We start from the raw sequence: 12,265 nt of genomic DNA, 5'->3' as shown, positions 1-12,265 counted from the left end.
ATGCCCGCTATTTCGTCTTCGGATATGTTGCCAGGGAAGGATAGGGACTTCTCTTCGGACTATGACGAAGCTCTTTTCCTTTTGAAGACTAATCCTCCAGAACAGCGATTGCCTTATTCCCAGTAAAGCTGGAGGAGTGCTGGTCTAAGTTTAAATCTGCGAAAACGTTTTCAAAGAAGAGGTATTTGCTGTAATAAATTTTGTCAGACAATTTTGTCGAAGGGGTAGCTGACAACGTAATATTATAGGTACCCAAGCTTATCATACAACAGTTTAATGCAGATAGCGACAGTGGTAACTACTCAAAGCGCCCTCCATGGACGCCGTATTTTCAGAGAGATCATCGCTTCAAGTGTAATTCCTATGGTAGGACGTCGAAAGAACAGATCAATCATTTGGCTATGGGTGGACCTGGTCCCGGTCGCGAGCCACAGATGCAGGTCGCCATTGAACGCGGATTTAGTGAGAACTACAAAGCTCTCTGCCGTGACAAGGATCTGTGGGTTCACAATTGGGTGCGAAAGCCGTCATATTGATATGCCTTAAAGAAAGGCCACATTACAAAAGTCCTCGTACTGCATCTGAGAATATGGAAGACGCTGCTACCGCGGTTAAAAACATGGTGAAATATGTGGCTGAAGCCATGGCAAATGCCTTGGAGCAAGGCAATTATGGTCCAATTGAATACCGTGGTCATATCTGGGTTGGGAAACTGGACGAGGTATTCGATGAAGTTTGGAAAGCGGACGGGCAACAACCGGTCAGAAAGGTTAGCTACATCACACGGTAACTTTGCTTGCTTAGCGTTAATATTCTTGGTAATTTAGTGGCTGATTAGACATGAACACCCCAACCCTCTCTCGAGGACAATTGGGCTCAAGGTAAGTGATTTTTTCCAGAAAGTGAATGGACTGCCTGCAAAATCCCAGATAGTGATGTTCGATTCACGCCGGTCGCTACCTGTTCGAGGACATAATGGAGGCCATGAAATTAACGGCAAAAGCGAGATTTGTTCGCTTCCTGACTTCAAAAGAAGCCTAAGTACACGGGCTTCTGTTTTATTTGCAACATCACAATTTATTGCTTGTCATTCAATGTAGGTAATGCTATCTAACTGCGATATTATTGGACTTGCCATATGCCATGCTAGACACAGTATGATACTGCCTCTACTTAAGCAATTCTGGTAGTTTAAAATATTCGTCTCGTCTTCATGTCGTCGGAATTCTGGCGAATTTGGCTTTGCTCTGGGTCCAGATGAACCCACAATCGGTAGCGATTCGTTCAATGATTCTATTGCTTGATATTCGGCAGGGTATGCATATCCTTCCTCATTAACGATCAGTTACAGAAATACAGACTTACTGCTACTGCAGACCGGCGTATCGAATCTGTCGATTAGAGTGTCAGAAAGAGTCCTGAAATTGTTATATAGATCCGTTATTAATATCAAAAATCGACAGCGTGGAGATGCCGGTCCTTGGAATAATTTCGATAACGCGTACACGATTGAGTGGAGCATTTATCCAAAATGTGCCATTAATAACACGATACAGCACCAATTTCTTAGATAAACGGATACTATGGTTGGTCCAAATCTGCGTCATGCTTTTTACAGACGATGCGTTCTTGGACAGATTGGGGCTGAGTTGCAAGTGCTTCCGGTACGTGATTGAAATGCTGATTAAAAAGTCACGTATAAATGCGTGGTCCCTGGACCGCAGGCCGAAGGCAACAGCAGCAGCCTACCAGCCATATACACTCCGGCCGCCAGCGCGTTCTCCGAGTGAAAACGTGAACAGGCGATGGTTATTTGTGGATTGAGCAAGGTACAGGGAACGCCTAACACCAATATTGGTGAGCAGCCGATAGTGTGGCGAGTTCACTTACAACTCACGCTAAAGCGGGGCAGGCTAAACTATCGCGCAGTTCAGGGACCTGAACCATGACGGTCCGACCGAACGACTCTCACATAGTAATGAGCCACCTGTGCGATCAATGCCGAGCTTCATACGCTTTGGGTTAGTCGCTAACAAATCATCGGCAACAATCTCAAAATGAGGGTGCTTGCTTGTAAAGAGAACCCATGATTCCGAATCGTCTTGAGCAAAGGGATCCTCCAAAAGAACAACAGGATATTTGTCCAAAGAATCAAAATAGTCAATCAGTTGGGCGTTGGACAATTTATTGCTTGATGATTGTTTAAAGCCCACGTCATGGTGACGCTTGAAACAGGATCACTGCTCAGTTTCACTGTGTCTTCACTTTGTCGTGATATCCACACTTTGGAGATAGCCTCCAAAAGAAGTTCCTGCGAACGCAGGCGCCGCAAAGTTATCGCGAAATGGGCGCCGATTTGGTTAATCAAATCACGTGAACCTTATGCTCCTATTCTTTTTCTCGTAGCCTTACTTTCTGGCTTCTTCATTTTGTCACACAGATGCAATAATGGACGTTAACGAGCGAATTACTACCGCCAGAACGTCTCGACTACCGGCTCCTCAACGATGCAAGTGACGAAGAAGCTTCACCCGACGATCGGATACCAGAGCCGTTACTGGCTGTTATCCTTTGTCGATACCCCTGATTATAAAGTCTTTCCTTCAGAATCAGTATCCCAAAATGCAACAAACTCATAAACTCCTGATTGTTCTTCAATTATCTCGAGTAATGCTTGGTGGCATATTCATAAAGATGATTACCGTGGCATTAGCTGCTAGAGATTACCTACAGACTCTAGGTTCCGAAGTCCTGATGGAGAGAGATTTGCTAGGAATCAGAAGGCATTCAATGAAGGCAGATACAATGAGGATGTTGATGTTAATGAACGATGTGTAAGGGCAATAAATGATGTAGATATGCCGTAATGACGTCGTCCTCGTCTACTTTTGAAGGGGCCCAGAATGAGCAAATTATTAGTTCACAAGCTATTCCAAATTTGGTAATCCTGCATGGGCAATTATCGGCGGGCGACATCGGTAAGTCGTCAACCGCCCTAATCCTCAATAATTAGTAGATTATGTGTAAGCTCTATAGGTTAATTTGTAAGGCGGGAGCGATCTACGTACGTCATAATCCTCGACGGCAGCGAAGCTGAGCTGACGAACGAGGCTTCGATGAGAGCAGTGTGGGGGTAAATTAAGCACGTGATTTCATACCGCGCTGCCATGAATTGTGACGGCTCCAAAAATCACGTGACTATCCTCGCATTCCGGGCAAACTACATCCCAAATGTGATGCTGCGATGCCCATTAAGCAATCACAACCTCGCCCCATAGGAGCTTTGAAAATTCGAGAATGACGCAAAATATAAGCAGACACGAGACTCCAGTTGATGAGGAGTTAGTTGTGCGCGCACCGCTCCTACGCGAAAGTTGTGACAACGAAATGATCCGAGAGCCACATCAGAGGCGTATAAGCCCAGCGATGAAGTTCGTGTTGATGGTCGGTCTCATGAGCTTTTTCGCCGATTTCACCTACGAGGGATCTAGAAGTATTATCGGCCAGTATCTGCGACAGCTTGGTTCTGGGCCTTTGACAATCGGCATAGTCACAGGATTCGGCGAATTGCTTGGCTACGGCTTGCGTTTGTTCTCTGGCAGGGCTGCAGATCGGACTGGAATGTACTGGCCAATTATTATCTGCGGCTACACCATGCAGATGACCGTTGTGCCTTTGTTGTCATTGGCCAAGGACTGGCGACTCGTCGCATTACTGAGTATCCTCGAGCGAGTGGGCAAAGCCACGCGTAACCCACCGCGCGACGCTATGCTCTCCCACGCTGCTAAGCAGATGGGCTATGGTTGGACATTTGGAGTGCACGAGGCGCTAGACCAATTCGGAGCCCTTTGTGGGCCGCTATTTGTCGCGCTGTCCCTGACGGTTGGACATCAAAACTATCAGCTCGCATTCGCTGCACTGGCAGTTCCAGCCGCCATCATGCTCTCCCTATTGACTCTTGCCCGGACGTTGTACCCACGTCCAAGGGATCTAGACGGCAATCTTGCATCAGTCCAGGCTCACAGTCTGCCTCGATCGTTCTGGGTGTATCTCGCCGCCGCGGCATTCGTGGCCGCTGGATTCGCCGATTTTCCGATCATCGCTTACCAGTTTCAGGTCAGTGGCACCGTTTCTGTCGCGCTTATTCCGATCTTTTACGGTGTCGCATCGCTGGCTTCTGGCATCGGCTCCTTGGTCTTTGGCCGCATGTTTGACCGTATCGGCATCGGCGTGCTCATCCCGCTGTCCCTGGGCACTGCGTGTTATGCTCCGCTAGTCTTTTTCGGCTCCTTCCTGCCGAGTCTGCTGGGCACTTGTCTTTGGGGTTTGGGAATGGGTGCGCACGAGTCGATTATCCCAGCAGTGGTGGCGCCAATGGTCGCTCCCGATCAGCGGGCCTCGGCGTATGGATTGTTCACAGGTGTTTATGGTGTCGCCTGGTTTATTGGCAGCGCAGTCATCGGTGCCTTGTTGAATGTGTCGCTTCCGGCTGCGGCCATCTTCGCTGTTTGCACTGAACTGATAGCCATCCCACTGATCCTGATTGTCCGCCAATTAACCGTGGCTTCTACACTGCCGATTGCGACCCCAATTTAACCCCTGGATAATTATTTACGGCCTTTTCATGGAATCAAAACTGGTGTGAAGCTCTATACAACCGGCCTAGTGCACAAGCAAGCTCTCGTAATGTACCAAAGTAGTACGAAAATTGGAAGTGGTTCGTAGCATGGTATTTCTCAAGAAACTACCGTTCCGGCCCCTCTAGCCTGACTCCGTAATTGTCAAAATGACAACTGTACCCTCAATAGATCAGTAAATGTGTAGCTCGGACGTTTGCATTAAGGCAATAGCAGTTCGAAGTGATCGCTACGTAATAGGAATTACGCTAGTGTTGGTGGTCCATAGGGCAGAAACCATGTATCATACCCTTCTATGGCATGGTGCATCCATAGTCTTTAGAGTATGTTGAATGACTGTATTTAGAATAATCAATTCAAATGAAGTCACGATCTAAACGAGTGACTATATGGATATACATTTAATCGACCCTCATCCGAGCCTAAACCAAAAACGACCACACAACCAACAAGGCGAAAACGCACAAGAACGCATCTCACGAAGGAAGAGTGACAACATAACCAATAAGGCCAAACTCACGAAGAGCTGGAGAGAAAACCAACAAATAAAGAGCGACAAGATGACTAACAAGGTCGGCTCAGGGGTTCCCTGCGGGGCTGGCCTTTCCTGCGACGTCGGCCCCGCGTTGGCAAACACTCCGCGGGCTACTCAAGAATCAAAAAACGCCTTCGCATATCCACTGAATTCCAGCCATAGTACGTCTTGACCCACGAGATGAAGATAACGAAGAGATGATGCTACGTACACGTGGATATTATGTAGACGCTTAGTGGTTATTTTGGTAGAGTTTATTTTTGGTTCTTTTGATGCGTTGTTGCGTTCAGGGGCAGGCCCCCATTTTTATATAAATGGGTCTTCTCTCCTCACTGTTTTAGGGGGAATATAGCAATAATATATATATGTCCGTTGTTGATAGATGATGACCACCAACGTCGTCTGCCTCTCCGTGCTCGCCTTCCTCCTCCACTTTTAGCAAACAATTATCTTCTCAAGAACCCAAGATGTGGTCTCCACTTTAATGTCAGTGTGTTCCCTAGTATTGTCTAACTATACTGCCTTACTGGAGACCCGCGGAAACGGCCAAGATTACCTAGCACTGAACGACGGCTACGATACAGAAGCTCTCACAGAAGACCGTATTTCTAGCAAAATTCCAGATGCTGCAGTTCCACATGTAAGCGCTGGTTCATAGTAACTCTGCTGAATATATTCTCCGTCATATTGTACTCGTATTATCTCTATATTATCGCCGATGCAATGGCAGAAATACTATTTATGCTAGTTACTAATAACGAACGAGCATTATGCAAGGCAAAAATGAATATTCGCAACAGTCCTAATCCCAACAAACACTCCAAGTTCCACACGCTCCGATTCACTACTATCATACACAGCAACCCCACAAACTCTGATCCACTTCAGAAGCTCGACGGGACCTACATCCTTGATATACTCTGAATCTGCGAGCAGCGCTGAACACTACACAAATCACAGAGCCCACAGCCGCGAAATACAATCGTAGACGTGGAGATTCTGAAAACAGGATAATGATAAGGAGATATGCGCTGATGTATCCTTACCCAAAAGCACACCACCCCAGTTCTGTAGCCATTGTGATTTGAGGAATAATGAGGGCGGAATAGATTGAGATTACCTCAAGCTCCAGATGAATTTCAGTTTGATGGTACCACGCAACACTACCCAAGACCCAACTAATTTGAAGGACACCGAAGTCAAAGTTTCTGTTGTATCTAAGTCCGGACGAGAAATCTTCAAATGTGATTGTGTGGTCCGACTTGTTCGAAATTCGTAGCCGATATAGGAAGATATCCTGAGACTATTAGAGGACAATTTGTTCTCAAATACGTGAAGAACATACACTGTCTTCCGGTATTTCATTACTTTCTGTCTTGTACAGAAAGGAACTGCCAATATAGTAGTGTGCTCCCAGATTTGGAAGCACAATGTCTTGGGCTATGATGGAATGCACTGAGTGCGGAAGGTATATGCCGGCAGGTAATCCGTCGAAATACTCTACGCGTTCAAAATTATACGCCAAATCTGGTCTGGGAAACGTCCATATGTCCTTATCTGATCCAACGCTCGTAAATCTCGGGTCTTTGACAATATTCGACTCTGGAACAGTACAAAAAAATGGTCCCTCGTTCTCAGTAACAGAGAAACTGTAATTTGACAGCATACGCTCAAGCTGTCTGTTTTCCACGACCCTGTATGTGCTATTCGCAGGGTCGTATATGTCGACATAGTAGAGATAGAAGTCGACACCCGTCCCTGCAGCAAAGAATTCGATCTCAATCTCCCCTTTGTGATTGGCAGCAACGACCTGCCGGTCAATATTTGCTACGTCTTTCCCAGCTGAAGAATGGTAACCGCTTATGCTTGCAAAAGTTCTGTAACTGCCGACTGTGTGAATATCCAGCTCAATGTCCGCGCTAGTGTAGCTGTTTATAATTGCACTAGATTGTCCACCATCTCCAGCCGCCATGATTGAGAAATTGAATGTACTCTGGCTTTATTAGCACGCATCTCTTTCAGATCGATAAAAAACTGTCGTACCCAATGCCAGTCACCGGGCGTGGCGATCCGAGTCACGGCAGTAAATGCATATGCAAGGCTGTAATTCATGTAAGGCTTGAGGCCTGCGACTGATTGGTTAACAGACGGAAGAGGGGCAGAACTCTGCGCAACTGTGAATGCAGGCGCCGAAGAATTGTAAAACGGAAGAGGTTTCATTGTCACATGAGCATACATAATACTTTGATACGTCTCTTCAAGCGTTGTACCTGGGAGGAATATTCCCGCCGGAGAGCCATCATCCCACGACATCTTCTCGAAAGAAAACTTCCCATTCGCGATGGTCCAGTCCGATAGTTTCTCAAATCGGGGTGACTTCACAATGTTAGCGTCTGAGATGCCATATGACACCGTTATGTTCGAAAATCGCGTTTGGGTGCACTTCTTCACGCCCACTCCTAGTCCCACTCCCAATGCGATCGCGAATGCGATTGCGACGACAACTGAGACTATAATCCAGACCACTTTACAACTTCTTCTCCATTTGGGGTCAAGAGAATCCTGCGTATCCGCAGTCTCAATGTCAAGGTCGGGCTGAACACGGCCCTCTGCTGGTGCCGACATGATTGTGCGCCTGATAACAAGTGATCAGTGATCTGTGACGATTACTCTCGCATTATAGCCACTTACATGGAGACCGCCATCAACAGGGAGCCAGATATTTCAGTCCAGCATGTCGATGGATCGGTCAGCACTAGGCTGTAACAAGCGAGCTCCGCCAGTGATGCGAACTAAACTCTTGGCAGTCTTGGAAGTACGTTCACTGCGACGGTTAGTCTCGACGTAGGGCAGAGTGTATGTAAGCAGGGTTATAGTAGTTATATGGAAATGCCACTCATGGGCTTGTGACCCAATCGATAGATGGCAGCGTACGCCTCCACGTCGAGAGGGTTGAGTTGTCAGAACCATTCCGGCCGAGTGACAAACAACTCTGAGAAACGGTTAAACCGCTGAACAAATATTACCCCTAGGTTTTCATACATGTCCATGCTCTTCCTGCTCCATTCGTGAAAAGGCGACGCTGCGAGCTGTTCTCCGTGATACATCTTACGTACCCGACAGTGCGTACGTAGACAATTGTGCGGGACTCATATTCACTGACTAATTACTGAGGAATTGTGGCTTACAATTAGGTTTATTAAATGCTGACTCAAGGCTAGTCCCGATCCTGAGCCGTACTCCATCGCAGTCATCGGCGGTGAACGTATTCCACTCGTCGTTTTACGGTTTTTAACGAATAAAAATTTCCTTATTAGTATTCGTTATTCGTAGTCGCAGAATTTCCGTTATTCGCAACGAATAAGATCAATCGAATACGAAAAACGACCATTATAAATTTGTTGAGTCGCTGGTCCTAGTCGTCACACTTTAATTCAGCCAATCTCAACACGTCATTGAATAACTGAACGACGTGTCTTATCTTGACATTGACTGTCATTTTGCCTGTGAGGTAATCATGGTCAATGACAGGGTGACGATGGAAAGAGGCTGGCTCTTCGAATGGTGGCGATAAATCAGGATGAGTTCCACCGGTCGATGGCAGCCGCAGCAAGAGATTATTTGGCTATTCCTGCGTCTGAGGTCACCGTAGAAAGACTGTTCAAAACAGGGAGAGATCTTGTAGGTTTGCCGAGGTACATTCCAACGTGACAATAAAACTCAAGTTACGTTGGCTCGATAAATTCTGTAAGAGACGTAGGGATTAGGTTCAAAGCCGCAATTGGAGGAATTCTTTTTCGAGCGCCTATATCAATGCCGTCAGCACACGTTCCATACGATTCCCAGAGCACGAAAACACAAAACTCAAATCCGACGAACCTCAATAGTGACATCTTCGCTATTCGTCGCCTCTTAACTGACAACCTACAAGTGATGGTCACGAAGGTACCCACATAAGTAACTAAATAGGGTTTCTGAACTAGGCCCCATTAAGAATCAACTTTCGTAAAGAGGAATAGCGTATACATTAAACTTCCATTTGGTCTGTCGCGTCTGGTACGCGCCCAAACCTCTCTAACTAATTTGCTCAGATTAATTGACTATCCATATCATCTCGATCAAAGCGGCCTAGAAGAATCAGTATAATGCGAGAAAGAAATTCAGGTTAATCCAATTGATCAGCAGCCAGTAGAGAGGCTCTTTAACGCAGGGAGAGATGATGCGGATGTTGATGCTGCTGCAGGGTGTATATAGGTCTCAGGAGCACGCCTGAACAAGTGTGTCAGTCCTGCGTTTTGTGGATTGCGTCTTTCGTTTTGCGGTTTATGCCCGCGCCTTTCATTTGCTTGTCGCTTTGTGCCTTAATGCCTTTGCTTCTTCATGTGTTGGAATTGTAATTAACTATTGAGCACTGCTTGTGAGTTTCAGGGTTTCAGGGGTTGCAAATGAATATGCGACTACACATATTCGTCGAATAATATTCGCAATTTTATTCGTTGCGCGGACATCCTGCGAATAATATTCGTTATTAGTAATTCGCAGCGCAAAATGGTGCGAATGCACTACAATGTGTGCCAAACTTTGTGGCTCATAGAGTTCCATAGGGTCTAACCCTAAACTTCTCGTGCCATAGGTTTTAAAGCTAATCCCAGCGACGAACTAAAGTAAAACTGCAACTTCCGGGAGTGACCAGCAGGTCACTTGGCCCTGTATCAACTGATTTTGTCGAATATACCGCAACTCTGCGACCATGACTACCGCTATTCAAACTCTTCCAACCACGGCTATCGAGCTGCAACCTTATGGAATCAATACTGCCGGGGAAAGACAACGAGCTGTGGTATCATCGGCGCCTGAGCCCGACGATCTACTGGAAGCCTCCGTATTGGCAGACGCACAAGTCCCGGACGGAGGCTACGGATGGGTTGTAATATCTGCGTGTGCGCTAGTCACCTGGTGGTTTGTGGGAGCTTCCTATACCTGGGGTGTTCTTCAAGCGGCCCTGGTCGCACAAGGAAAATCATCCTCGACGTTAGCATTTGTCGGATCATTATGTCCAGCATGTATCTCAATTTTCGCGGTTCCGAATGCCAGACTAATTCGGGTTCTCGGGGCTAGAATCATTGCATTTCTTGGAATCTTTCTGCTAGGCTTGGGAAGCATCTTGAGTGGATTTGCAGAGGAGAGTATTGCCGGGCTGTTTCTTACGTGGGGAGTTATTGGAGGGATTGGGACAAGGTACTTTATGCTTCGAATGGAGTTGATCGTTTGACTGACAGACTTTCGGGCTAGTTTATGTTTTATGGTCGGTTTCTGATTGGGTTTCATTATCAAGTCAATGATATAGAGTTAACGTGAATCTAGGTGGTTTCCGTGACGCCTGCTCAATACTTCAAGGCCAAGCGTGGAATCGCAAATGGCATCGTCTATGCCGGCGGAGGAATCGGAGGCAGCGTAAACAGCTTCATCCTTAACGCCTTAATCGAGAGTGTCGGCATCGCCTGGACGTTTCGAGTCCTCGGCTTCATGATCCTGAGCACCGGATTGCCTGCCGCTTATTTCATTAAGGAACGAACCGTGATCCGCCCCACGAAATTTGTGGAATGGTTAGTCTCGCAACCACGATCTCTCATCGTTTACTGAATACAATGTACGCTAACCTTCCATCGGCAGGCGTCTTTTCAAAGACTTGCGATTTGCCGTTCTCTTCGCCACCGGAGCCATTGGCACCTTCCCATTATTAGTCCCGGCCTTTTTCCTGCCGCTGTACAACAACTCGCTCGGGCTGCCCTCGAGTGCCGGGGCAGGTCTGGTGGCAGCATTCAACTTCTCCTCCGCCATCGGGCGTCTGTCCTGCGGTCTGGCTTGCGATAAGCTGGGGTCTGTGAACACCCTGGTTCTTTCCCTCCTTCTCAGCGCGTTGAGCATCTTTGTGCTCTGGCCCGTTTCGAGCTCCATCGGTTCACTGATTGCATTTGTGATTATCAATGGTTCGGCGAATGGGGGCTTTTTCTCAACTATGCCTACTGTGGTCGGCAATGTGTTTGGTTCGGCTAGGGTGTCGGTCGCCATGGGGATGATCGTTAGTGGTTGGGTTGGCGGTTATCTATTGGTGAGTTGCATTCGACATCGGCCGAAGACGCGATGAGAATTCTGACTTGTTGCAGGGTGCTCCCATTGCAGGTTATATCCTGGATGCGTCTGGCGGTGAGTCCGGAGGTATTGGAGCATATCGACCGGCCATCTTTTATGCAGGCACAATGGCTACGGCTGCTGCTGTATTAGCAGCTATTGTACGGATCAAGGTCGACCGAAAGTTGACTAAAACAGTCTAGGCGTTGGTCTATCTCGTAAGAGACACATAATTTGATTATGCAACTTATTTAGCTCCATTTCAAAAGAATTCTACTGCTCTTGTATAGACGGCCACCAAACCGCGGATTTTGAACTTACGAACAAAATGGGGTGAGACAAGCCTCAACTAACAGCCAGTTTCTTCTGGGAGAAGGGCGAATAGCTCGCCCGAAGGTCAAGAGACTGTGCTCGCATACTTATAGATTTTAGAAAATCTAAACGAGAACCTATCTAAAGGAACATTGATTTTTGGACAAAATTGCAGTGAAAATTTCTTTGGGCGTAACAAAATCCCAGTGGGAAAACAAATATTCCCGGAGGTAAAAAGCTAACACTGTTCCTTGCGAGCCTGACGGCTCCCCCCCGTGCAGGCAGTCGAGAACACTTCGCCGGAACTGGTAGTCGACCAAGTGGTTGGTTCTCACCATTTTAGACTTACCCAGTGCCAAGGCGAATCTGCGCACTCGCATTGAAATTGACAAGGAATGGCAGCAGCAGCGGGGACATATTGACATGCTTATAATCATACGAGAGGCACAGCAGCCAGCACGTGTCAGGCGCGAGTTTGCGACGGACGCGTCCGATCTGTGGCTCCTCGAGCCTTTCTGGACGAGGGGTTGAAGATGAGTGTTTGGCTGGTGCGAGTTTCGTGAGAGATTTGTTCAGTTCATCTGCACGATCTGTACGACCTTCTGCTGCAGCTAAATAACATCGCATGTATGCGATGCAGGCGTGTGCG

The 12,265-nt window shown here is 47.1% G+C and overlaps 5 protein-coding genes across 5 annotated transcripts; 4 read left to right on the top strand and 1 right to left on the bottom strand.

Annotated features, from left to right (window-relative positions):
- V1508DRAFT_457756 (uncharacterized protein) lies at positions 1-1,041 on the top strand (the record flags this gene model as incomplete). The annotated part of the gene is made up of 6 exons (XM_066942692.1): positions 1-122; positions 249-366; positions 429-499; positions 553-769; positions 828-881; positions 970-1,041. 6 exons carry the CDS (start codon positions 1-3, stop codon positions 1,039-1,041), a joined length of 654 nt encoding a protein of 217 aa, XP_066793448.1.
- Positions 1,042-3,260: 2,219 nt separating this feature from the next.
- On the top strand, positions 3,261-5,019 carry V1508DRAFT_424703 (major facilitator superfamily domain-containing protein). Its single transcript, XM_066941329.1, has one exon. The coding sequence runs from the start codon at positions 3,298-3,300 to the stop codon at positions 4,594-4,596; it is 1,299 nt and encodes a 432-aa protein (XP_066793447.1). The 5' UTR covers positions 3,261-3,297; the 3' UTR covers positions 4,597-5,019.
- Positions 5,020-5,511: 492 nt separating this feature from the next.
- On the top strand, positions 5,512-6,046 carry V1508DRAFT_424700 (uncharacterized protein). Its single transcript, XM_066941328.1, has one exon. It carries the CDS (start codon positions 5,657-5,659, stop codon positions 5,828-5,830), a length of 174 nt encoding a protein of 57 aa, XP_066793446.1. The 5' UTR covers positions 5,512-5,656; the 3' UTR covers positions 5,831-6,046.
- A 168-nt stretch (positions 6,047-6,214) lies between these two features.
- V1508DRAFT_399824 (uncharacterized protein) lies at positions 6,215-7,797 on the bottom strand (the record flags this gene model as incomplete). Its single annotated transcript, XM_066938282.1, has 3 exons — positions 6,215-6,469; positions 6,518-7,165; positions 7,216-7,797. The coding sequence occupies 3 exons, from the start codon at positions 7,795-7,797 to the stop codon at positions 6,215-6,217; spliced, it is 1,485 nt and encodes a 494-aa protein (XP_066793445.1).
- Positions 7,798-9,922: 2,125 nt separating this feature from the next.
- V1508DRAFT_434830 (major facilitator superfamily domain-containing protein) lies at positions 9,923-11,507 on the top strand (the record flags this gene model as incomplete). Its single annotated transcript, XM_066942044.1, has 5 exons — positions 9,923-10,410; positions 10,465-10,477; positions 10,537-10,778; positions 10,846-11,284; positions 11,340-11,507. The coding sequence occupies 5 exons, from the start codon at positions 9,923-9,925 to the stop codon at positions 11,505-11,507; spliced, it is 1,350 nt and encodes a 449-aa protein (XP_066793444.1).
- Positions 11,508-12,265: the final 758 nt, after the last annotated feature.

Source organism: Lipomyces doorenjongii, assembly GCF_038497915.1.
Source record: "Lipomyces doorenjongii strain NRRL Y-27504 unplaced genomic scaffold V1508scaffold_71, whole genome shotgun sequence".
Lineage (NCBI taxonomy): Eukaryota > Fungi > Ascomycota > Lipomycetes > Lipomycetales > Lipomycetaceae > Lipomyces > Lipomyces doorenjongii.
The sequence above is the reverse complement of the archived record's forward strand: the minus strand, read 5'-3'. Positions and strand labels throughout refer to the sequence as shown.